This window comes from Grampus griseus (assembly GCF_964374135.1).
Source record: "Grampus griseus genome assembly, chromosome: 12".
Taxonomy (NCBI): domain Eukaryota; kingdom Metazoa; phylum Chordata; class Mammalia; order Artiodactyla; family Delphinidae; genus Grampus; species Grampus griseus.
Window position 1 is genome coordinate 88,088,624 of NC_139006.1, and position 24,791 is coordinate 88,113,414.

Genomic DNA, 24,791 nt, shown 5'->3' on the forward strand with positions numbered 1-24,791 from the left:
AAACTCACACAAGTGACAACGAGGATGTCAGGGTCCCCCTAACTCTGCAAGCCCTCGGCCTGTGGTCCTTGGGCCTGGTTGCTTGGCCTGCGAGGCCGTGTAGACATGGCCTTCTGACACTCAGGCGTCCTCCTCAGTCCCAGCCGCGAGGCTCCTAATCGCCTGTCGTTCACCTGCCTCAGCTCTGCTGCTGTGTCTAAACGTCACTTTGCTCTTACCTGTTTCAGTTAAGCAAGTTGGCAGAGACTTTTATTGTGGTAGAATGTGCATGATGTAAAGTTTGCCATCTTCACCATTTTTAAGTGCACGGTGCAGTGGCACTAAGTACATTCACACTGTTGTGTAACAAGCAGCACCCTCCGCCTGCCTTAACTCTTTATGCTGTAAGACTGAGACTCTGTCCCCGTGAAACGCTAGCTCCCCCTCCCCCAGCCCGGGCACCCTCCATCTCCTTCCTGTCTCTAGAGTCTGACTCCTCTGGGGACCTCATTCAGGTGGAATCATGCGGTGTTTGTCCTGTTGTGACTGGTTTGTTTCTCTCAGCATAGTGTTGCAGGTGTCAGATCCCCTGCCTTTTTAATATTCATTGTATGGATGGACCACATTTGGCTTCTCCATCGTCCATCCGTGGACTCACACGTTGCTTCAGGTTTGGCTGTTGTCAATAGTGATGCTGAAAACACGGATGTGCAGATATCTTTTCAAGGGCAGACACTTTTCAGATGAACACGTGATAGCATTGGGGTTCACCAGCTGAAACTGTTTCTTAGATATGGATGCTGACGGGCGATAAACTGGAGACGGCCACGTGCATCGCCAAGAGTTCTCACCTGGTGTCTCGAACGCAGGACACACACGTTTTCAGGCCGGTAAGTGCACGTCCACATCACTTTGAATTTTAAATGTTTTGAATTGAAACTTATTGGTTTTGTGAGAATGTATACGCAGTTATTTATTAATTAATAGATACTATTTTAAAAGAGAAGTAAGTTTCTTACTCAGTTTATAAAAACATGTTAGAAATAGATTTCTATTAGTTACATATATTAAATGTGACCAAAAAGCTGCTTTTGGGCTTCCCTGGTGGCGCAGTGGTTGAGAGTCCGCCTGCCGAGGCAGGGGACATGGGTTCGTGCCCCGGTCCGGGAAGATCCCACATGCCGCGGAGCAGCTGGGCCCGTGAGCCATGGCCACTGAGCCTGTGCGTCCGGAGTCTGTGCTCTGCAATGGGAGAGGCCACAACAGTGAGAGGCCCGCGTACTGCAAAAAAAAAAAAAAAAAGCTGCTTTTGGTAGAGTGAAACAAGGTCTAAATTCAAGAGTATTTTTCTGTTGTACTATTAGAATTATTAACAACTAAATATCTATTTTAAAATAGACATACTGCAGTCATTTTCTGTTCAATTTATAAAAGTATATATTGAGAAAAAAATGATGTTTGTCTATTAGTTAGACACAATACATGTGGTCCAGAAGCTGCTTTTGTGAAACAAGCTTTAAATACAAAGTAGAAATGTGTTTTTAATCTACTGCCATCTTCAAATTAAATGATCTTCCTCAATTAGATCAAAGAAAATTAATAGAAATGATCGAAATTTGTGTGTTTACTGTATCTACGAGTTATGATGAAATTTGATTCAAACAAAAAATAAAAGTTTCTTGGGTCTTGATTGATGGCAGCTGAACAGACATTGTGTGTCTCTGTTCCGAAGGAAGCCCTTGCACCTACAGAAATAGTGATTTGAATATAATTTACATATAAATGTAGTTTATTTCGAAGCATCAGAATCACAAATTAGGCCCTGCAGACGACTATTTGCAATTAAATTATTAATGATTCTGATAAAGCTTCAGATCAAGTTTTGTTGACTTTGCAGTGTTATAGCCCCACAAATAAAATTTCCACAATAAAGCCTACCTATTTAAAGATGAGTCTGGATTGATTAACCTGGACCCATGAAGCTTTTTATTTCAGTCCTGTAATATATCATTTCTTTTATGCCCCATAAAATCTCCACAGAAAGAATGTCAAAAACTAGTATGTTGGTTTCTGAAATATTTTCATTCAAAAATTAACGATACTTCAAGATTATGACTTGATTTTACTCTTTTCCATCATTCAATCTTCCAGATAACTCAGTTTGCTTGAACTGATAGAATAAGTTGAAACCCATGGTAGAGACAACAGAAACAGTTTTATAAAAGCATTTTGTATCACTTGGCATGTTATGAAAAGAGGCGTCTTTAAATGAAGCCTCGATTTTAGGTCATTCCGTCCCTCCCTGCTGTGTGGCCACGAGGAACTCAGCTTCCTCGGGCTGTGATGCTGAGGTGTGTTGACCTGTGACTATGCAGAACGGCATCCCTGGCGTTAACACTCACACACACCCCCACTGCCCTATGAAAGTAGGGAGACTTTCAGTTAACGGTCATCATGCTCTCTTACCCGCGTATATTGAGAAAAGCCAGTTGTCTTCCCCAGCTGCGCAAAGGCGCCTGTTAGCTCATGGGGGCAGTGGTGGGGGGCCGTTTGTCCCTCTTTCTTGACAAGCCAGTTCTTCTGTTCACTTCGTCTTACTGTAATTGTGGTACTTGCCCTGCACTTCACAGTGTACGTTTCCTGCCTTGAGTTGCCACACGTTGGAAAGCAATTCGTATTAAATTAGTAGGTATTTATTCCCATCACTGTAGAAGAAATGTGAAAGAGCGGTTGGCTATGGAATTTCCTGTGTAAAGCACTTTCCGGTTTTAGGAGTGTCTTAAGGGCTTGTTTGTCTGTGTGGCTTAAACAGTGTTGTAACTGGGCACTTCTTCCCCTTTCATGGAGGTAACCAGTCGGGGAGAAGCCCATTTGGAACTGAATGCCTTTCGAAGGAAGCATGACTGTGCACTGGTCATATCCGGGGACTCCTTGGAGGTGAGACTGGGCCCTGACCGAGCAGGTGTCTGTGTGTCTGTCCTTCTCCCTGGAGGTGAGGCTGGGCCCTGTCTGTCCGGTGGACTGTGGGCTTCCTCAGTCAGACGTGTCATCAGCCTGCGTTGCCCTCTCCACTGGTTTTGACGTCTCTGCTCACAGCAGTGATGTGTGCGGGTGGAGCCTGAGAAGAGGCCAGGGCCATGTCGCAGTGAGAACTTGGTCCTTACGGCTTTGGCGCTGGTCTGTCTTGGGCTCGTTCAAACCTCCTCGGGCGCTTGGAGGCCTGCTCTTCGTTCCTGGCGTGGCCGCCTTGGAGCCTGGCTCTGGTAGCCATGATCTCAGTTTATCCAAACGCGTGTTTCCAGCAGCGGCCCTGGTACCCAGGACCCTCTGCTCCTGGAGGCCCCGCGTGGGGCTGGGCGGCCCGCTCGGGTCCAGCCCCCTCTCCTCACTCGGCGCCAGGGTCGCAATGGCCGGAGCCGTCGGGTGGGGGGTGTGCGGGGGGCCCCTCCCCCTGCAGCTTTTGCCCGCGGCTCTCTCAGATGTTTCCAGAAGTCTGGGCGGAGCAGCGCAGCCTCTGGTGACCCAGTCAATGTGGCCACTGAGGCCAGCCTGGCGGGGGCGGGGGGGCTGGGGGTTGGACGGGACGTCAGGAGCAGCGGAGACGGTGCGACCTCTGTGGCCACGTGCGTGCAGATGGCGCCGTGTCCGGCTGGCTCTCCCGCCTGCTGCATTGCCGGGGCCGCGCATCCCAACTCTGCGTGGCTGCTTCCGCGGAGCCACCGGGACCGCGGGGCCTGGACGATGGGGGCCAACGGCAGCGCTCTCACCGCCCGTGCCCAGGATGGAGGACTTGGAGGGCGCCCCGTGCTCCCCGCCGTGCCGTCCCCACAAGCTGACCCCGGGGACGCCCCCAGCCTCGCGGGTGCTCACTGCGTGTGTGTTGTTTTATGGGAGCCGCGGGCCCCTGGCTGACTGTCCAGCTCGCTGGCTGAGCCCTGGCCTCACGTTTGCATTTCTCTGTCTGCAGCGCGGCGTCTGCGCAGCTGCCGCGGGCTCCTGAGTTCTGCTCCTGTCCCTCTCGCTGCGTGTGCGGGACCCGGGACCCCTCGCCGGCTCGGCACACCCCCATCCCCGCAGCGCTGTGAACTCACGCTTGGGTCGCCTGTTTCCGTGGTGCCCGGTGCTGCGCGACCTGCCCGCCAGTCTCCCCGGAGCCTGCGGTGTCTGGTCCCCCCCGGGCTGGGCCCTCCATCCAGCCGCTGAGTCGGTCCAGCACCTGCCGGTCCCGGGCTCCCTGAGCCCCAGCTCCTGCCCAGCGCAGCGCCCTCTTGATGGTGCCAAGGAGTGCGGTCCAGTCCCTGTCCACGGATCACACTTCCTTGGTTCTGGGGGACGAAGGATGACTGTCCCCTCCTTTCCAACTCTGGCGGCACTGATTGGGGCCTGAGCCGGCCTTCGAGCCCCCTTTCCTTTCCCGCCTTCTGTCTCTTCGCTCCGCCTCCCGCCCCTCATCCAGAGGGTGAGGCCGGCCTCTCCAGGGCAGAAGGGCTCCGTTCCCCCCCCGGCCCCCCGCCCCCTGGCTGCGCGTGAGGAGGGGTGAGGGGCCTGGGCCTCGCGTGTTCTCGGCTGGTCCCACCGCCGGCTTCAGGTTGCTCACAGCAGCCGAGCCGCGTGCACGTGGCTGTCTGCTTTCCAGCCCAAAGCGTTTTGCGAATTTCCCCTCCGTTCTAGCCCCTCCTTGTAGGTCGATGTCTTTTTTAAAACCTCTCTGTAGTTGGGACTTGGGGAGGGAGCAAAAGTAGCTACTTGTGTTAAGCACGCTTCTGTGAGTGTGTTTTTATTGAAATCCTTTTGCTGTTTCTGTCCCCCAAATCCACATGTTGTTCCTGGCAGCCAGCCGGCCCCAGGGAAACCGCAGGCTGGAGCGCACATCCCCCCTCCCGCCAGCACCCCAGTCCCGCTCCCCAAAGGCAGCGTCACTGTTTCTGCTTCTGGGTCCTGCGGTGGTTCCTCCCCTCAGCGGGGATACTGTGTCCGTCTGTGCTGCTGAGTACCTGCCGTGAACGCGGGTTTTCGCTCACCACCCAGGTTTTAGGTGGCAGAGGGCCTGGGACTGCGTCTTGACCTCTTCACGCGGGGCACGGGCGCCCACACGGCTCTCCTGCAGGCGGATGTGCTGTTGGTGGTAGTCGGTGCCCTGGGGGCTCAGGACCCTCATCTCTGACTCCTGTCCTTCGTGTGGGGTGACTCTCGGGGTGTCCAGCTCAGCAACGGGACCCCACAGACTTCAGGCAGCTTTGGGGAATTTTTATTTTCCCCACCAAGATGGGGAACTAAGGATCATCGCTGAGGGTATTGTGTGCTAAAGACCAAAGACCTTTTCAGCCAACCCCGGAAGGTGGTGCTGGCATCCCCTGAAGGCAGATGGGCTTGTCCAGGGCTTCCCTGGAGCCCTCCCCCAGCCTGCGTGCGGGCTCCGTCCACCCGTCCTCCGTCCATCTGTCCGTGCCCTGAAGCCCGGCCTCGCTCCTGCCGCCCCCAGGTCTGCCTGAAGTACTACGAGCACGAGTTCGTGGAGCTGGCCTGCCAGTGCCCGGCCGTGGTCTGCTGCCGCTGCACGCCCACGCAGAAGGCCCACATCGTCAGGCTGCTGCAGCAGCACACGGGCAGACGCACGTGCGCCATCGGTGAGCGGGGGCGTCCGGGCAGACGCGCGTGTGCCATCGGTGAGCGGGGGCGTCTGGGGAGCCGGGGTCCTGAAATGAAACGCGCGGGGACGTGCGCCCGGCTCCCTCCTGCCCGCCCGGTGGATTCCCCCCGTTTTCCTGGGTGTTGAAACCCCGTCTGCCGGTTGGCGAGGAAAGCCGGCCCCTCGCAGGTTCCCACTTCACATCCGCGTTCCGTGCTTCCAGGTGACGGAGGGAACGACGTGAGCATGATCCAGGCAGCGGACTGCGGGATCGGGATCGAGGGGAAGGTGCGTCTGTCCCTTGTCCCCGCCAGGCCCCTGGTCAGCCCGCTCACACGCGTGGCCGGGGGCTGGGGGGAGGCGGACCCACGCACTGAGGGAGCAGCTCCACGAGGGCACGTAGAGGACAGGCACGTCCTGCCGGGACTCGGGCACCTTCCTGGTCCCCGAGCTGTGCGGGGCTGCACCTGGGCCGCTCCCCGAATCCCCGCAACCCTCTCTCAGCCTCACACACACGGCCCGCGCTCGGATGTCCGGGTCTCCCGGCCGGTCGGGAGCTGTGGTCTGCCTCCTGTGCTCACGTGAAAACACCCAGAGAGACCTGGACACAGGCTGGATCCCGGGCCCCTCTGCTTTGTGAATCAGGCCACAGTGCTGAACCCGCAGCCGCTTGGCGGGGTGGCAGGTTCAGAGAACTGTCTTGAAGATGCCCCGGTCCCTGCTTAGTTTCCGTGACACCGTCGGTACCAGGCCGGGTCCTCCCAGGGTGCTGGCGGGCGGCTCCCGGGGCGGGGCCCGCGCTCTGCCTCTGTCCGGCCCTTAGCCCGGCCCCTCTGCCTTGGTCGCAGGAGGGCCGGCAGGCCTCGCTGGCGGCCGACTTCTCCGTCTCGCAGTTCAAGCACATCGGCCGCCTGCTCGTGGTGCACGGGCGCAGCAGCTACAAGCGGTCGGCGGCACTCAGCCAATTTGTCATGCACCGCGGCCTCATCATCTCTACGATGCAGGTGCGGCGTCCGGAGGGGCCTTGCGGGGGCGCCTGGTGCCTTGCGGCCTGCGCGCATATCGGCCGACCGTGAGTAACGGGCGCTGCTCTCCTCCCTCCAGGCCGTGTTTTCCTCCGTCTTCTACTTCGCGTCCGTCCCCCTGTACCAGGGATTCCTCATGGTGGGGTAAGTGGGCCCATCATGCGCAGACGTGGCAGCGGCACGTCGGGAGGGCTTGTAGCCCGGGAGCACGTGCAGGGGTTTGCTTGCGTGGCTCCCACACACTCAGCCTGAGGACGAATCGACTGGTGTGCGGAGCCACGAAGGGGGGCACCCAGAGGCGGCACGTGTCTGCTTATCCTTCCTACGACCCTGCTGTTATGGTTCTCGTGGAATTTCTGTTTACATGGGGCAGCGCACCTGGGTCGGGAACTGTGTCGGAGCCGGGACCTTCTCCAGCCCTCGGCGGCGGCATGGGGGGTGGGGGGTGACTGGGTCGCTCCCAGGCTGGGGAGCCCCTTCCTGAAGCCTGCGCCCTCCTGGCTGGACACGGTTAATCCTGATGGCGGCGTGAAGTTGGCAGCAGAGACCTCGAGAACGGGTGGTGCTGGCACGGGACCTCACATTCCGGGACAGACTCCGTAAGGCCTCCCGCGGTTACAAAGCTCATCCTCAGGGCGCCCGCCCGGCAGCTGGGAAGCCCGTCCGCAGAGCGGCGGCCCGGGGCCCATGGCGAAGGCTGTGCTCGTTGCGCTGCCAGAGCTACAAAGCGGGAGGCCTGTGTCAGACAAGAGTAGACCGGAGTTTCCTCCCCTCACCCTTCGTGACCGCGCCAGCAGGTAAAGTCAGCGTGGCGGCCGCTGTGCACTGAACAACCCGCGCGGCTTCTCTCCTCCGCGAAGCCCCTCCACTGCGTGGTGAGGGCGACGGCGGTTAGCACACGTGTCCCAGCGCCGTCCTGAGCGCCGTCCTGTCCCCCCGCATCCCTAGGACACGGGTCTCCCGGCCTCAGCGTCTTCCCGGGTCGGCGGAGGACAAGCCAGCGGGTTATCGCACCCCGTGGAGCCCGGTTCAAGGGCACGGTTACATGCGTGTCGCCTGGCGGCTCCCTGAACCCCGAGAATCCCGGGGATTTCAGCGAGAGGCATCGGGGGCATCAGGGGCGCAACGTGGGCTGATTTCAGGGCGAAGCTGGGCGGGCGAGGTCCCGTCGCGAGTGACGGGGCTCCCTCGGCCTCCCGTCCTGTGTCCTGGCCTCCTGCCCCCGGGCCAAGGGCGTCCGCTGCCTCCGCACGCCCGTGTCTCCAGAGTGGACGTCAGAGCGAACTGGGGACCTGGTGGGACCAGCTCTGGGGGTGTCTGGGGGCGCAGGGCAGGCGGGAGGGGCGGCGGGAGGCTGGCGAGGGGTGGGCCGAGCCCGGGGTGTGGGCGCAGGAGAGCTTTCCAGGAAGAGGGAGCCCTGGGGCGGGTGCTTGGGCCCCGAAGAGGACAGGGCGCTGAGCTCGGCAGCGGGGGGCCGGGGCAGTGGCGGGGGTGTGAGGTGAAGGTGCCGCTCTCCTGCCACGTGGACGCATCCCTGAACGCCCGGCTTGCCGCCCGGGAGCCGCAGGGGCTGGATCCCGGTCCCCCTCGCCCCGGGGCTCCATCGTTTCTCCCCTCCGCCCCTGGCTCCTGTGTGGCTTGAGCTGTTGAACAGGTTAGGTTCTTGTGGAAATTAGAGCCTATCCTTCCCCACGGATCTCATGCGGACCCTGCCCAGGTCCCTGGAGGCGGAGGGGAAGCACTGCCCCTCCCCCACCCCCAGGCCCAGGTCAGGATAAAGGCTTCACTGCGACTGGCTGTGGGGCTGGGCCTTGCGCCAGTTCAGGCAGCCTGCCCTTAATCGCAGCAGGAGTTCCTGGAGTCCTTCAAAGAGAGGGAAAAGCCTAAAGGTACAGAAAGCTACAATTTTTTTTACATTTTTCCGTTGCTTGCTTAAGTCTTTGCAATAATTATCACGTTAATTACTCTAAACAGCACAGAATTTGCACAGTAGTGCTGGTTATGTCTTGAGCTTGTCCAGTGCATTTCTTTCTCGGAGGCCAAAGAAAAAGCATAACCATTCTCACTTTCCATTTTCCAAAGTGTGGATTTGGAAGTTTCAAAGGAAGTGTCAAGGGGCAGAGGTGTTACTCCTTAGGTAAGAACTGCCTGAGTTCGTGGAATTACAGCCCTAGGCCTGATTTCCCGTCTGCAGCCTGAGCCCGTCAGCATAGCTCACATTATTTTTAAAGCTCCTGTTTATCATCAGACTTCACTGAAAGTTTTATTTGAAGTTTCTCTGCATGTCCATCACTTAAACGAGGCGCCTGTAATTCTCTGAAGCATTAGTTCCTTGGATTTGGCAGGAATGGAGGGAGATGCTTCTAAGTTAAGCTTCTTCAAAAATAAATAATAAAGTAGTTTTGCCCTCACCTAGAAAACAAACATAAAGAACCGGGCGGGAAGCAATGTGGTGTTTTTATCAAATAAAGTCTAACCAGACCAAACTACTGACCTTCCATGATGGAGTAACTGACTCTAGAAACTACAGGACAGTTGATAGCATTCCGTTCCACCTATGTACGGTTTTTATCCGAGTTCATTTCATTAGCTTTCTAGGGACTGGTGACCCAGGTGAGGCCCACCCGCACTGCTGGTTACTTCACGGAAGGAAGCGCGTGCCGAGGCCGCCCCGGTTCCCCCTGGAGCCCACCAGGCGGCACCTGGCCCACTCCCCTCACTTAGCCTTCGGTTGCGTCTGCCCACATACCTGAGGTCCTGGGAGGGGCTGTGCCCTACCTCCACACGCCTCCCTCGGCAGGTCCTCTGGGGAAGCACCGTGCATCCTGGCCCCACTTAGCGTTCACAGGCGTCAGCACATCCAGGGTTCTGCGAGACCCGCTCCACATGGTCGAGCCAAACCCCTCCTTTGCCCGCCAGCTGCCGACGTCCCGTGTTCAGGCAGCATCCTTGGAGACACGCAGGTCTGCTCTAGCTGAGGTGTCCCTCTCGTGATGGCCATAGCTCCCAGAAGGCACTCCCGGGCCATCACAGGTATGCATCCTCGCAGGGGATTTCAGTGGGGAGCCTGAGGATGCACGTGGGAAAACTACCAGATGCCGCCTTCACGGGGTGCCAGGAGGGCACGTGACATCTGAGGAAGAGTCCTGAGCTGCAGGCAGGAGCATGGGCGAGTGATGAGGAGGTGGGCTCGCAGCCCGTCACCGAGGGGCACCACGGAGCGACAGGAAATGCCCTGTCCTCCCAGCCCACGCGACTGGAAGACAGGGTGAGGTACAGGGAAAAGCTGTTTTCGGACCGTGGACACCAGGCAGCAGGCACTGATGCCGGAGACAAGGGAAGCTGGCAGAATTCACAGCTGGAAATCCCTGGAACCTTGGGGGGTAAAGACTCCTTAGGCACAAAATGCGTGAACTGTCACAGGAGAAATTGGCAAGGTGGACTTCATCAAAATTAAGTCTTCGCTCTTCTAAAGACAGTATTAATCAAATGAAAAGGCAGGCTGGGAAACAGTCTTTTCAGTACCTATATCTCATAAGAGCTCTGTACCCAGAATGTTTCATGATCTCCAAACAACTCAATTTTTTAAGAAAAGGCTAAAGATTTGAATGTACATCACAAAAGAAGATGTAAGAATAGCCAATAAGCACACGAAAATATATTAACATCATTAGTCACAGGAAATGGAAATTTTAACCCCACCTAGAGGCCAAGTTAAGACAGACTGCGCTAAGTGTCAGCAGGAAGCTGGGGCTCCCGGGACTTACAGCTCCTGGCCGGAGCGCACAATGGTGAAATGAGCCTGGAAGACAAGTTGGTCGGTTTTTCATACGATTAAGCATATGGCCCAGCAACCCTCCCCTCCGAAGCCTGCTCCCCCTTTATTTGCGGTGAGATCCACCGCGCCACGTCTCTACCGCCCCCGGGGGGTCGGGCGGGGTGGGGGGAGCCAGAGAAGCAGCAGACGCCAGGTCCCTGCGGCCCGCGGCCCAGCCTGGGGGCTGATGGGGGGATGGGGGTCTGCGCTGGGACCCTGGAGGAAGCCACCCTGTCGCATGCTGGAAACTGCCCTCAGCAGAATCAGCTGATAAAAGGGGTGGTGATGATGTTTGTGATTTGGTTGTAAAGCCGGAGGAGTTTCTGGCACAATAACAAGGTTCTCATCGACGCTCTTTACGAAAATAGAGGCTCCTCGGGCCTGCGCTGTGACACTCGTGAATCCCGGTGCAGGAGGGTCACTGGGCCTGGCGCACATGCAGCTTGGTCCTCGTGCGTCGGTTGGCTCCGGGGGATGTGGGCCAGGTTCTGCCTGGGTTCCTTGGCCCTTTCAGCCCCCTGAGTCCTAAGGGGACTAACAACAGCAATTAGAGATTTAGAGGAAAGTAAGGAGCATGTGCTTGTTGACCTGATGCAGAAGTTAGAGGTTGAACCTGTAGGTAGAGAATCGAGCCATCAAAGTGCAGGCTGACACTGGACAGCGGACGGGAGACTTGAGCAGGGGACTGGGGACGGCAGACGGGCCCGTGACGAGGCGGTCAGTGTCATCAACCACCAGGAAATGCGTATTTTAACCACAGTGAGCTGCCCCTCCACGCCTGTCAGAATGGCTGAAACACCTGTGACAGCAGCAAATTATGGCGAGGATTCAGCATCCGGACCCCTCATACGTGCTGGCAGGGATGTGAACTGGTGCAGCCGCCCTGGAAGGCGGCTTGGCAGCCTCTTATAAAACTAAACATGCAGCCGCCCTATGGCCCAGTGCCTGAACTTGTGGACATAGGATCCCAGGTGGCACCCGTGTCTCAAATAAGTGCAACTTACTTTTACAAAAAACCTGGGCAGTGGATGTTTATAGCAGCTTTATTTGTAATAACCGGACCCTGGGAACGACCCAGATGCACTTCAGAGAATGCCCGGGGTGCAGAGCTGCTCTGTCCACAACCACGAACGCTCCTCAGCCACCAGAGGACGGCCTGTCGTGTGGCCACACCTGGGTGACCCTCCAGGGACTGGGGCTGAACGAGAAGCCGAGCCCCAGGCTCACCTGCTGTGTGGTGCGTGTGTGTCACCTTGAAGTGACAAAAGTTATAAGATGGAGGACAGTTGCCTCCCAGAGGGGCTGGGAGAGAAGCAGGCTTCAGGGGTCCCTGGTGGGCTTGGATGCTGCGTCTGGACCATGTCAGTGTCGGCGTCCTGCTGGAGATTGGCTGCAGTTTTGGAGATGCTGCCTCTGGGGAAAGCTGGTTGAAGGTCCCCGTGGTCTCTGTGTTACTTCTGGTAACTGTGCTCACCTCTGCCGTGATCTCAAAATAAAAGCTTTAATTAAAAAAGGATCCTGCTGCCTGTCCGCATTTGTGGCTTGTAGACCTTGCTCCTGTACTGTGGGTAAGTATTCAGTTTTAGAACAAGTCGTGCTTGGTTGCCAACTTGTTTTTTTCTGCTTAGGGTTTGACCTTTGGCCTCTGGTTCAGAGGTGTGCTCCTGGTGGTGCCGAGTCCCCCGTGTAACCTCCCTGCTCTCCTCCAGGTATGCGACGGTCTACACCATGTTCCCTGTCTTCTCCCTGGTGCTGGACCAAGACGTGAAGCCCGAGATGGCAATGCTGTACCCAGAGCTGTACAAAGACCTCACCAAGGTGCGGCCTCAGTTAGGCATCAAAGGGGAAAACGGCGTTTGCGCGAATGTTGGCAGTGCGGCTCTGATGTCACGCGTCGAGTTGTAATTGCGAAGCGTGCTCATAACCGTTCGTGGGGCTTCTGTGGACTTAGAACCGTGGCTGAGGGCTCCCTCTTTCTGGGTGAAGGGTGCTTTGAGCGGGGGCTCCCGGTCAGCACTGCGCAGTGGGTGGGGCCGGCTCCCGGCCCACCTGGAGCGGCCCGGCGTTCGAGCCGGTAGGGACCTGGAGCCTGGCCGGAGCCCCTCTGAACGCCCACATCTCCGGCCATGGGCTTCAGAATTTTGTCTGAAAGGGATCTGCAGCATGTTTCCGTCCCTGAGACCCGCGTGCTGTTGTCACGGTGACGCTACTGAGGTAGAAGTCCACTTCCCCGAGCTGCACAGGCTTCATTCACGCAGCCCAGAACTGCTCTGGGACAGTTAAACATTCCTGAAAGAAGTTTTAAATTTATCGTGTTTTTTTATGAAAACATATCTCTGTAGCATAGAAAACATGCTCCACTGGGTGGAAGACATGCCCAGCTCCCCACACACAAACCCTGGTGACCTCAGAACCTTCCAACGCTGACATATATACACTAATATGTATAAAATAGATAACTAGTAAGAACCTGCTGTATAAAAAATAATTTAATTTAATTTTAAAAAAAAGAACCTTCCGACACTGAGAACAAAGTCCACGGACCCCCAATTAAATTTAGGTTTACAGTGGATAACCTGCAGTTACCGACTGACTTTTAAAGCTGTAGCCGTCTGTTGTAACGGGGACGAGTCAGATCAGGCATTGACAGGCAGGCTCGCCAGCTAGCCTCTAACCAGGCCCAGTGGTGGTGGGCGAGTCACGTAAATCTTTGGATTTGATGCTGTTATTGTCAGAATTTGATGAGATTAAGAGTTTTTTAAATTTTATTTTATTTTATTTATTTTGGCTGCGTTGGGTCTTCGTTGCTGCGCACGGGCTTTCTCTAGTTGCAGCGAGTGGGAGCTCCTCTTCATTGCTGCACGTGGGCTTCTCATTGCGGTGGCTTCTCTTGTTGTGGAGCGCGGGCTCTAGGCGCGTGGGCTTCAGTAGTTGTGGCACGTGGGCTCAGCAGTTGTGGCACGTGGGCTCAGTAGTTGTGGCTTTTGGGCTCTGGAGCGCAGGCTCAGTAGTTGTGGTGCACGGGCTTAGTTGCTCTGCGGCATGTGGGATCTTCCCAGACCAGGATTGAACCCGTATCCCCTGCCTTGGCAGGTGGATGCTTGACCACTGCGCCATCAGGGAAATCTGAGATTAAGACTTTTTCAATCCATTGAAAAAAATAGAAAATGCCCGTATTACTTCTATAATCAGGGCAAAAATAAAGCTAGCTCAACAGTATAGTATAAAATAAAATAGCAAACATTATATTTTATAATATATTTTATTTGATAATAAGATATAGATGTGAGACATATATAAAGCATTATTATCATGATAAAAATATCATTGTGAATATTACAAGTAGAAGAAAAACTTTCTGGTTTCATATCCTAAGATGGTGAAACCATCATCATTCAGTGAATCAGAAGAGGCTCAAAGATCCACAAACTACAGGAGGCTGTTGCGAATAATTACAATTTTAGTAGATTGTGTGTTTCCTTATTTCCAGTGGCTCCAGAAATGTTTCCCTAAACGCCGCCTCACAGATACGAGGGGGAACCGGCTTCTTATGAACATCAGTGGAGGGGCTCGGTGGATGCTCAGGGTTAAGGTCACTGCAGGTGAGGCCAGGTGATGCTGCCAGTCCGTCAAGGTGGGAGGACTTCCTCGCAGGACTTCAGTGTCCCCACCAGCGAGGGGACCCGCCGCTTTCACTGTTGCCCACCAGAACCTTCTTTGTGGGTTGCCACGTTACTCTAGTGATAAAAGCAGGCTCCCGGGGTCACAGGTGTCCGGCGCTGAGTCCCAGCTCCCCTCTGACTGTAGCCGCGAGGTGGTGAATCCACACCATTAGCTGATACATTTGAACTTGAGGGGATGTTAGGAAACCACGTCCAATTCCAAGTAAGTTGGGTCTTGTTAAGGGTGCTGGCTTTCCATGCTTGTTAGGGTGACCAACAGTTAGAATATTTCAATATCCTAGAGTCAGGACCGCATTCCTAATCTTTTTGACAAGAGTTCAGTCACTTATTTTCTCTAGACTCCTTTTCTTCAAGATCCGGAATCTGTACTTTTTGCCTTTAAAGTATATATTTCTTTAAAAATTGCATACGCTCGAAATGCTTTGAAAATAAAGTAGCCCTGAGGCACTCAGCCAGTTAACTTGCTAAGAAGCGAGTATTTTTCCTATTGAAGCTAGAGAAACATTCTGAGCCCAGCACTTTGCACCCGCTGGGGACAGGCAGTCTGTCCGAGTCCATCCCTGTGGGTGGCACGGTTGAGGGTCCCGTGCCGGGCACTTGTAAAGACCTAGAAGGCTCTGCTCCTGGTCTCCACAAGCCTTCAGTCGGGAAAAGAAAACGTGAATTCGGGGTAAATTAAATGATGGTTGGACAGTAGCAGAAAACAAGCCACGGGCTGGAATGTAAGTTACTGTCCAACAGATGATTTATCTTGTAAGTTCTGAGCAGAAATCTCAGGTCACAGTAAATTCATTAAATACCACAGAGGTAATCAAGGGAAGCAGCGTGCACATCCCTTGTAAAACAGAAAGGAAAGAACTCTACTTCGAAATAAAATATCCTGGTTTTATACTTATTTCACAGCCAGTCTTTTTTTTGTTTGTTTGTTTGTTTTTTTGTGGTACGCGGGCCTCTCACTGTTGTGGCCTCTCACGTTGCGGAGCACAGGCTTCGGATGCGCAGGCTCAGCGGCCATGGCTCACGGGCCCAGCCGCTCCGCGGCATGTGGGATCTTCCCGGACCGGGGCACGAACCCGTGTCCCCTGCATCGGCAGGCGGACTCTCAACCACTGTGCCACCAGGGAAGCCCCGTAGCCAGTCTTTCTATGCTAAGAGTATAAATGCTCCAAGCATCACCAATCTGACTTAGGGTTCTAACGAGATTAGGCTCTAACGAGCCTAAATAAAATTAACCTTCTAACAAGATCCTGGATGTAAACATTTGTTCTCTGCTGTGTCTCCAGGGCCTAAACCTGGATACAGTGTCTGTTCCGTAATTGGTGAATGAACGAGGGAGGGAATGAATCAGTTAAACAAAGAGGCAACATTTCCTTCCTCTTCCTAAAACCACATAGTTCTCATTCCTTACAGAAAAGGATGTATTTGTAACGATGTTTGGGTCACGTTCTGCTTTGAGCTATTAAGCTTTACTCACGGTGAGTGCAGTCACTTCTGGTTTTCTGGTGCTGCCAGTTAGCGGGGAAACATGTACTCATCCCTCTCCTAACCCTACAGATGACTATTTGTCCTGAATGCTCTGTGGCCTCTTACGAAAAACCACCTGAGCCTGAGCCCTGGGGTCAGGACTTAGGTGACGCGTGGTCAGCTGAGCCAGCCTGTGTGTTCCTGAAATAGTTCGGTCTTGTAGCTGTGAGTTCAGTTACCAAGTCACAGTGTCATATTCGTGATAAATTAAACTACTCGCTACAGAGACACCTGAGTTATAGTTGTACTGACTGTCAAGATACAAGTAGGTGATGTACAGTCATTCCTAAAAGCCCTTGAAACCATTAGACGTTGAACTATTAGGACTACGTCACTATTTTCATTTTCTGTTGAATAGTCTGAAAATGGTTTTAGCTTTTGAAATGTGTATTTGTATCCTTGTATAATTTTAAAAATAATAGTGATAAGGAAAGGAAATTCAGGGTATAGAAATTAAAAAGGAAGAAATAAAAATATCTGTTTGCAGTTGCCAGAATTGTCTATGTAGAAAATCCCAAATAATCCACAAAAAAACCCTCCTAGACTAGTAAGTTTAGTAAGGTTGCAGGATACAAGGAAAAAATATTTTTAATTATTTCTAATTCTGTATAGTAGCAATGAACAATTGAGATCTGAAAACAATTTTAAACACTGTTTATAACAGCATAAAAAAGTGAAATACTTTGGTATAACTAACAAAATATGTGCAGGATCTCCATGCTGAAAATTGTAAAACTGGCTGAAAGAAATCCTAGAAAGGAATAAATGAATGTTCGTGGATTGGAAGTATCAGTGTTGTTGAATATTGACAACTGATTCTAAAGTTTATATGGAACAGCAGAGGAGCTAGAATTACCAAAACAAATTTGAAAAAGAAGAACAAAGTTGGAAGACTCCCAGTACCTGGTTTTTATCACTGGCAAAGGATAGACACACAGGTTAGTGGGGTAGAACAGAGAGCCCAGAACTACAGCCACACATGTCAGCCGGTCTTTGACCAATGTGAAGGGAAATCCAGTGGAGGACGGTCGTCTTCTCAACAGACGGTGTCAGGAGAGCTGGTCACCCTCGGTCCACACCTCAGGTCTTACACAGAAATTCACTCACAGTGGGTCATAGACCTAAATGTAAAATGTAAAACTATAGACCTTCTAGGAGAAAGTACAGAAGGAAATGTGCGTGACCTTGCGTTAGGCAAAGAGCTTTTAGATATGAGGTCATAAAGGAAAAAATGGATAAATTGGACTTTATCATAATTACAGACTTTTTTTCTGTGAATGACACTGTTTAGAAAATGGAAAACAAACCACAGACTGGTAGAAAATATTTGCAAATTACACTTTTGATAAAGGACTTGTATCCAGAAGATATAAAGAGCTCTCAAAACTCAAAAAGAAAACAACCCAAGTTTTTAAATGGGCAAAAGACCTGAATTGACACCACACCAAAGATGATGATGTACAGACGGCAACTAATCACTTTCATGAAAAAACGCTCAACGTCATTTTTCATTGGGGAATTGCAAATTAAAATCAGATGCCACCGCAGTCTGTTAGAATGGCAAAAATGCAAAACCGACACCAGCAAATGCTGGCAGGGGTGCTCAGCCGTGCTGGTGGGAATGCAGGCTGGTGCAGCTGCCCTGGAAGACAGCTTGGCGGTTTCCCGTAAAGGTAAACATACACTCATCACGTGACTCAGCAATCCTACTCCTAGGTGTTTACTCAAGAGAAATGAAGAGGTACGTTCACACAAAATCACGTGCAGAAAAGTTGATGGTGGCTTTGTCGTGATTACCAAAAACTGAAACGACCGGCTGCCCTTTCCCCCGTGAGGGTGCAGCCGCACAGTGGGATCGTGTCCGTGACGGGAGAAAACCCGTCCGCTCAGCAACGCAGACGACTCTCAGATGCATTTGGCTGCACAGAAGCAGCCAGGCTCCAAGGTGAGTGTGGCCCCAGTGATTGCCGCTCCGGGAAATGCAGCTCTAGGGACACAGGCGGGTGGCGGCCGGTCTGGGGAGGGCGGGCATGACTGGGAGGGGGCAGCGCGGCAGCGTTGGGGTTAGGGGCTCTTCTGTCGCACTGTGGTGGGTGCAGACTGGACCTCTGCCAGCACAGAACCGTCCACCCAGGAGCTGGCGCGTAGACTGGGACAAAGGGCTCCAACCGCAGGACACATGAGCCACAGAACCACAGCGGGGGTTGCTGCCCTAAGAAGCCTCGGGGAGGGCGTCCATGAGTGCCTGCGGAGGGGGCTGGAGACGGACATGCCGCCGCCGGAGACAGGGCTCCCGCCACGGGACGCGGCGTCGCAGGGCCCCTGCACTCGGCGGGTCGGCGGCGGCCTGTCTGCTGCAGGTACAGAGGCAGGAAGGGGGCTGGTGCAGGTACAGACAGAGGCAGGAAGGAGGACCTGTGTGCACGCATGCCAGGGTCTGTCCCTGAGCGTGGCTGTTTTCTTCCTTTAAAAAGCAATATTGCTTGGGGCTTCCCTGGTGGCGCAGTGGTTGGGAGTCCGCCTGCCGATGCAGGGGACGCGGGTTCGTGCCCCAGTCCAGCACGATCCCACATGCCGCGGAGCAGCTGGGCCCATGAGCCGTGGCCGCTGAGCCTGCGCGTCCGGAGCCTGTGCTCCGCAGCGGAAGAGGCCACAATGGTGAGAGGCCCGCGTACCACAAAAAAAAAAAAAAAAAAAATTGCCTTTTAACAAATGATGACATATTGGAAGGTTGCTCTCCACTCAAACGCAGTGAGGCCTCGGGCTCAGCCAGGACGTTCTCAGGTGGCCCCTCGGGACCAAGCTGCTGCAACCGTCTCTTTCAGAGGTGTCCGTGGACGCCGGGTGGACGGGATTCAGCCTCTGGGTGTCCTTGTGCTGGCGCCTGCCCCCGTCCTATGTACGGTTTGTTCTTCCCTCGTGCCGTTTAGCATCACGTGCCGCCTCCTCCTGGCGGGGATGCCCCGCACCCCAGCAGAGCCTTGGTCTCCTCCGTCAGGCCTGGCTGCAGCGCGGCCTTCGGGAAGTCTCCAGCTGCGGTGCTTCTCCATCCATAAACGGAAACGACGTCTGTGGGCTGTGCCGGCGGGCGGGAGACGCGGGGGACGAGCGTGAGGGTCTGGAGTCCCGCGCCACGGCCTCGCCGGGCTTCGTCCCGACACCCTCATCACAGGCCTCGGGGACGGCGCTGCCTCGGCCAGCCCTTGGCGGGAATGGGCTGGGCGGCGACTTGTGGCCCCCCCTCCTTCTCGGATAGAAGCGTCTTCGGGAGTGTGGTCGGACAGACGCAGGCTGAGTGTTCAAGGTGAAGGTTGCTGTGCCAGAAACCCTTGTTTGTGCTGGGCTTGTTGATATGGCATCTTTTCCAGAAAGGACCTCAGGGCCTAAATTCTGACTTCAGGTGTGATAGACCGTCCTTTGTCACCTAAGGAAACTAAGAAGTAGATATAGGAAGATTTGTTCCCAAGAAGTAAAGAAGAAATAAAGGGAAATTGTTTTTACTATGCAGAATAGTGCGTCTCAATGTTTGTTTTATACACGTCGACTCCTGGGTCACTAGGAAGCCCGGGAATGGAGAGCCGTGGCCTAAGGTCACCAGAGGTCAAACAGGAGACCGCTCACCCCGTTACCATAAGCGGAGCGGGGCGGGCGGCCCGGGTGCGCGGGAGGAGGACGGTGGCTGGATCGGTACGTGGGTTGGGCTGGGGGCCTGGGGTCTTGACAAGTCACCCGCACACAGCTACTTAAAAACGTGTGTTCTGCTCTGTTAACTAAACTGCCCCACTGTCTACCCTAGGGAAGATCCTTATCCTGTAAGACCTTCCTCGTCTGGGTTTTAATCAGTATTTACCAAGGTAAGACGGACCCGCCTTCTGCACTGAAGCTTTTTTGTTTTCTATGGGCAATATTGTTTTCACCTCCCAGTTAAGTTCCAAAAGCTTAACATTTCATCAGCAGTTGAATATTGCTTTCAGTTTATCTTGTGAATCGATACCCCAGCAGCTGGTCCCGCAGGCCTCTTCACAACGCAGCGGGGGTTGGCGTTTTTACTGGTGCAGGTCACCTAAAAACTGACCTGTTTTTAAATAAAAGACAATCCAGAAAAATTTAATCAGCACTTACCACGCTGCCTACGCCCCGCAATGGCTTTCTTTCTTGGCATGATAGCCGGACTTCGAGAAATATGAATTAGGAAGTCCGCAGTCACCAGCTGCCCCCGCTTGGTGTCCCAGACAAACGGGAGCCTGTGGGAGTGGCTAGCAGGCGGCCCCGGAAGGCGGCAGCCAGCGCGCAGCTGCTAACCGGCGCGCAGGCACGGCTCCCCCCCACACTGCCAGAATCCACGTCTCACTTTGTCCCCGGTCCAGAGTTTACACGGATCACTGGGTGCGGGTGTGCACAGCCCGTGTCTGTCAGTGTCAGCGGCTCTCGCCCCTCATACAGTAACGGAGCGGCCGACCCGAGTAGGAGGGTCGTCGTGTCCAAAGCCACACCGCGCACCCCGGCTGTTTTGCAGGCGGCATCCTCATGTTTGGGGCCCTGGTGCTTTTCGAGTCCGAGTTTGTGCACGTGGTGGCCATCTCCTTCACGGCCCTCGTCCTCACGGAGCTTCTGATGGTGGCCCTGACCGTCCGGACGTGGCACTGGCTGATGGCGGTCGCCGAGCTGCTCAGCCTTGGCTGCTACGTGGCCTCGCTCGCTTTTCTAAATCAATATTTTGGTAAGTTGCTTTAGACTTCTTTTCTGAATAGCTGTCTCTTACTGGTTTTTAAACGTTTTCTTTGTTGCTTCTAATACGTTATCTTAGATTGCAGATCGTAATAAAACCCACATCAGACAGCTTCACAACACAGAGCTTATTTCTGTGGAAAGATTAAACCCCTTGCAACAATACGTGAAGTCGTGCCGAGTTCTCCCCACAAGAGCTGTATTGTTTGTCCCTTTTCCTGACGGAGGCCGCTGAGGCCGCAGGGAAGAGGGCTTCCAGGATGGGGCCTGGCGCCGCCCGCCCTCCTTCCCCGGAGCCACGGGGCCCAGCTGCCTCGGTCCCGAGCGGCGTCAGAACCTGCAGGCGGCACGTGGCCCGGGTCGCTGCGCCCCTGCCCCCTTCTCGCCCGCCCCCGTTACCAGCAGGGCCCTGAGGAGGGGGGCTGCTTGCTGGGTGTGAGCGCTGGCTGGAGTGGGAGGGAGGGCGGGTCTGGGGGGGGAGGGGGGTCACCCAACGTGACCCTGGGGGAGGGTTGAGCCGCTCTGGGTGCGTTCGCACGGCCGTCCCCAGTCCCTCTCCAAGACTCCCGCTTCCCGTCCACGGCCGGTGCTCTGATCTCGCCTCACCCGACGCGCCTCATCAAACCCAGCTCTTCACTCGCCACCGTCGGAAAACTCATCTAAGGCAGAGCCCTGACCCTTGAAGTCACAAGTCGGCATCTACTTCCTGTTCCTAACACCAGCGACTTGGGACGAGCAGACTTCACTGGGATGAAAGATGAGAGCCTCATATTTCTGTGAAGTGGAGGAGAGCAACGGACCACAAAGTTATTTTTGGTGAAAAGTGATGGTAACATCACTTTTCACGTATTGTGAAAATATCTCCATCCTTCACAGCAGAGCTATAAATTACAAAATGAATGTTTAGGCAAGTTTCAACAGCGGGAGTTTATGAATTGTGTGCCCCTTCCATAACTTTAACGTATTATAGATGGTAGAGAAGTAAAAAGAATTCCATCATAAAAGCAGAAGTTGGGTGAATTCACATCCAAGTATCTACTCAGTGGTGAGTACGTACATAGGAAAACTATTACAGATTCGTGTTTTTGCATTAAAAGAAACATTCACCAAAAAAATAGCCATGGCACATAAGAAGTGGTTATTTTCAAATTACAATATCTTGGTTACTTTGTTTTGAGAATGGACGTTTGCTTTCCTGTGTGAACGCGAGTTGACACTCTTGGACGGAGCGGTGTTGGCTTCTTCTCGGGCGTTTCCTGGGCCCGCAGCTCCTTCTCCCAGCCTGTGTGCACAGAGCACAAAACAGAAGCTACAGCTGGGACACCAGCAGCAGGGCCGCCCGGGGCCCCGTGTGAAGCAGACACAGGCAGGGTGTCTCCGTGCAGCCTTCTCCGGTCGTTGACGCTACCGCATCCTTCAAGACTGCAGAAACTTAGCAGAACGCCGTCACTCCAGAGCCTCGACTGATAAAGAGCCCCGCCTCCCCTCTTCGTGGCGTTTGCTGTGGGCTCCTCCCACCTGGCGACAGCGCGGGAGGCCCTGGGCCCCGTCGGGGTTCTGCGGCTCATAAGAGGGGACGGTGCTGGGTGTCCTGCGTCTGCCGATGAGCACCCGTGTCCGTCGGGCGACCGTGCGTCGTCCCCGCAACATTTTGCCGTGAATTTTTAGTGATTGGACCCCTGGAGAACGCTTCCCGGGTTTTCTACAATGTGCTTAAACACAGCCTGGGACCCCGTGTGCCCTGCATGCAGACCCGGGGTTTCCCTGCCCTTTTCTGGGCCTCAGCGGCCATGAGCCTACCAGGCTGCTTCGTCCCACTTCCGACGACAGCCTCCAGGGATGGCTGTCCTAGGATCGGCCGCCCGTCGGGTTCTCACACGGCTCTTCACCCGCAAGGATTAGAACAGCCGTTAACCCTGGGGACACCACCCTGTGGTGGCAGGACCGAGGGGCACGGGAGGTGGGCTCACGGGGACAGCTCTGCCAGCGGCCTCAAGGCCCCGACGCCCAGGGTCGCCTGTCCTCAGGACGACGAAGATGAGCCCGGACGGTCTGAGCCGGCCCCAGGCTGCCTCTGGACCGAGCCCGCGGGCCGTGCAGCACCGGCCCTGCGCAGCTGGGGCTTTGCGCCTCCTGTTGGAGGAGCCCCTGCCCGTGGTGTGCAGGGAAAGCAGCGCTGTAACCCAGACCCCGAGGCTCCACGAGCCCCGCCCCTGGGCGCCTCTGACACCCGTTCCCGGATTTCTCTCCCACAGATGTTCCTTTCATCATGACCGTGACCTTCGTGTGGAAAGTGTCCGCGATCACGGTGGTCAGCTGTCTTCCTCTCTACGTCCTGAAGTACTTGAAGCGGAAGCTGTCCCCTCCCAGCTACTCCAAGCTCTCCTCCTAGGGCCACGCACCTGCCACGGAAGGTTCCGGCACCTTCGGGCCCGTTTCCGTGATGCAGGGTGCGCGGTGGCGGCTGCCGAGAGAGGGCGTGAGGCAGGAAGGGCCCGGGAGGGGGCCAGGGTGGGGCTCCGCAGACAGTCGTGCCGCGGCCGGATTTCCTTTCCTTCCCTTTTTATTGTTTCTCCAAGTTTAATTTCCATGTCGAACCAGCTTGACTTTATGTTGAAAATGCGGCCTAACGATTTCACTGCTCCTGTAAAGCGTCCATCTTTGTCTGCTGTTCTGAGAACTGAAATGAAAGGCCGCTTAACGTTCTGCAGTTTCCTAACATTCAAATTCTTTCTTTGATGTTACAATACGGAAAGCCTCCCCGCTTAACCAGAATAAAGTCTCGATGCTGTAAAGGCCCGTGTCTGTGCCGCTCCCTCCCCGCCTGCCCCTCCCGCGGGCCACGCTGGTCCCGGCGGCGCCCACGGCAGCCACGTGGCGCAGGGCGGGGCATTTGCCCGTAAGTCCACGGCAGCAACTCAGGTACGTCCCGAGGCTCTGCTGTTAGTCAAGCCCGTTTCTGAGTTCCCATCCTTTCGACATTTGTGAAATCACACAACTGCACACCTCGTTAGCGCCTGGCTCCGGCCGCCTGGGCCCCCCCGGCTGTGGGCGCAGCGCCTCACTGATGCTGGGCTGGAAAAACGCTTCCCTGAACAACCGAGTTCTTTTGTTCAAGGGGCACTTCTGGGCGGGCAGCGGCTCCACCGCTGGGAGCTGCCCAGGGTCTGAGCGGTGTGCCGGGACCCTCGGTGTGCCCGAGGCCCCCAGGGCTGGATCCCAGAGGAGGAGGGGTGATGCCCAGAGCTGCTCAGACTGTCCCACCAGCACCTCCCAGGTGGCCGGTCCTCCCCTGCCCACCGGGCGTCGCTGTTTCAGCTCCTCGCAGAGCTGCGGGTTTGCAGGGATCTGGGGCCAAGGGAGGAGCTTGTGCTCAGGACCCAAGGGGGACCTGGGGGAGGCCGGAGGGGCTGAAAGGGGACAGGCGAGGCGGGCTCATGGGCTGTGCCAGCCACGTGCCCTGAGAAATCCTGGACGTCTCACCAGGGGTTGGGCGCTCACCTACGAGGCCTGACGGGGGCAGGTGGATGGGCTCCCTGCCTTGGAGGGGCCAGGAGGGGGCGCCTGGGGGTGGAAGGGGCTGGAAGGCCCTCGTGCAGAGTGAGCACGGCCGCGGCCGGCCGTGAGGGAAGGGGTGACAGGACGCAGGCGACCAGGAGGCAGGGGCTGTTTGCAGGCCGGTAGGTGCGCCCTTCAGAGGATGTGAAGCCGACACAGCGGCGGGCGGGCGGGCGTTCTCCCTGAGAGCCCAGGTCCGGTCTGTAGTTTGTACCTGCGTGTGGGGACCGCTGGTGACGGAGGGAGGGCACGGTGGGTGTGAGGAGGGCCCAGTCTCCACCACCGTGTCCCCAAGAGCCTAGACGCCACTGGCCCCCATTACTGTGTGACGTAGACGGATGGGGGGGGTCAGATGGACAAGTGGAGGAAGGGTGGGCAGGTGGATGACGAGTGGAGGGGCGAGTGGAGGGATGAGGGGGTGGGTGGGGGGTGAACGGCTCTTCCGCAGCCCCTGGAGGTGGCCCCGTCCTATTCCAGACTCGTGACCGTCATCAGTGTCTCTGAGTCAGGGCTGCACTGTGTCCGCCGAGCCTGTGAACTCGCCCGGTGGCGCCCCGGGGGACGGGGGTGTGGGCTGCGGAAGTGGCCTCTGCTCCTTCCAGCTGGGACGGCCTGCGTCGCCTGCCCGGGCCCTGCTGGGCCTCCTGCTGTGGGAGGGCTCAGGGACCCCCCCACCAAGGAGTGCACCCCCCGCCCCGTGGGAGGGTGGCCGGAGCTCCCTGCACCTCAAGCCCGTCCCCTGAGCCACGTGGGTGCAGGCGTGTCCCCACGTCCTGTCCGGGGGTCCCTGGGAGCCCTCCTGCTGGGCCCCCTCCCTCGCTCCACCAAGAGGCCCTGGAAAGGCCCCT

The 24,791-nt window shown here is 55.6% G+C and overlaps 1 protein-coding gene across 4 annotated transcripts in view; it reads left to right on the forward strand.

Moving 5' to 3' along the window:
• ATP9B (ATPase phospholipid transporting 9B (putative)) overlaps positions 1–23,164 on the forward strand; it is a 217,414-nt gene extending 194,250 nt beyond the window's left edge. For 2 of the 4 annotated variants that reach the window (XM_082667371.1, XM_082667372.1), the window contains 10 exons: positions 771–869; positions 2,827–2,916; positions 5,462–5,606; positions 5,832–5,896; positions 6,457–6,612; positions 6,713–6,777; positions 12,160–12,268; positions 19,454–19,511; positions 20,174–20,377; positions 22,641–23,164. In XM_082667371.1, the coding sequence (XP_082523497.1) occupies positions 771–869; positions 2,827–2,916; positions 5,462–5,606; positions 5,832–5,896; positions 6,457–6,612; positions 6,713–6,777; positions 12,160–12,268; positions 19,454–19,511; positions 20,174–20,377; positions 22,641–22,777 (1,128 nt within the window). In that variant the 3' untranslated portion in view covers positions 22,778–23,164. Of the gene's footprint in view, positions 1–770; positions 870–2,826; positions 2,917–5,461; positions 5,607–5,831; positions 5,897–6,456; positions 6,613–6,712; positions 6,778–7,267; positions 7,431–7,581; positions 8,523–8,715; positions 8,774–12,159; positions 12,269–13,940; positions 14,416–19,453; positions 19,512–20,173; positions 20,378–22,640 lie in introns of those variants that run through there. The other 2 variants (XR_014297509.1, XM_082667370.1) reach the window with 2 other exon arrangements.
• Positions 23,165–24,791: the final 1,627 nt, after the last annotated feature.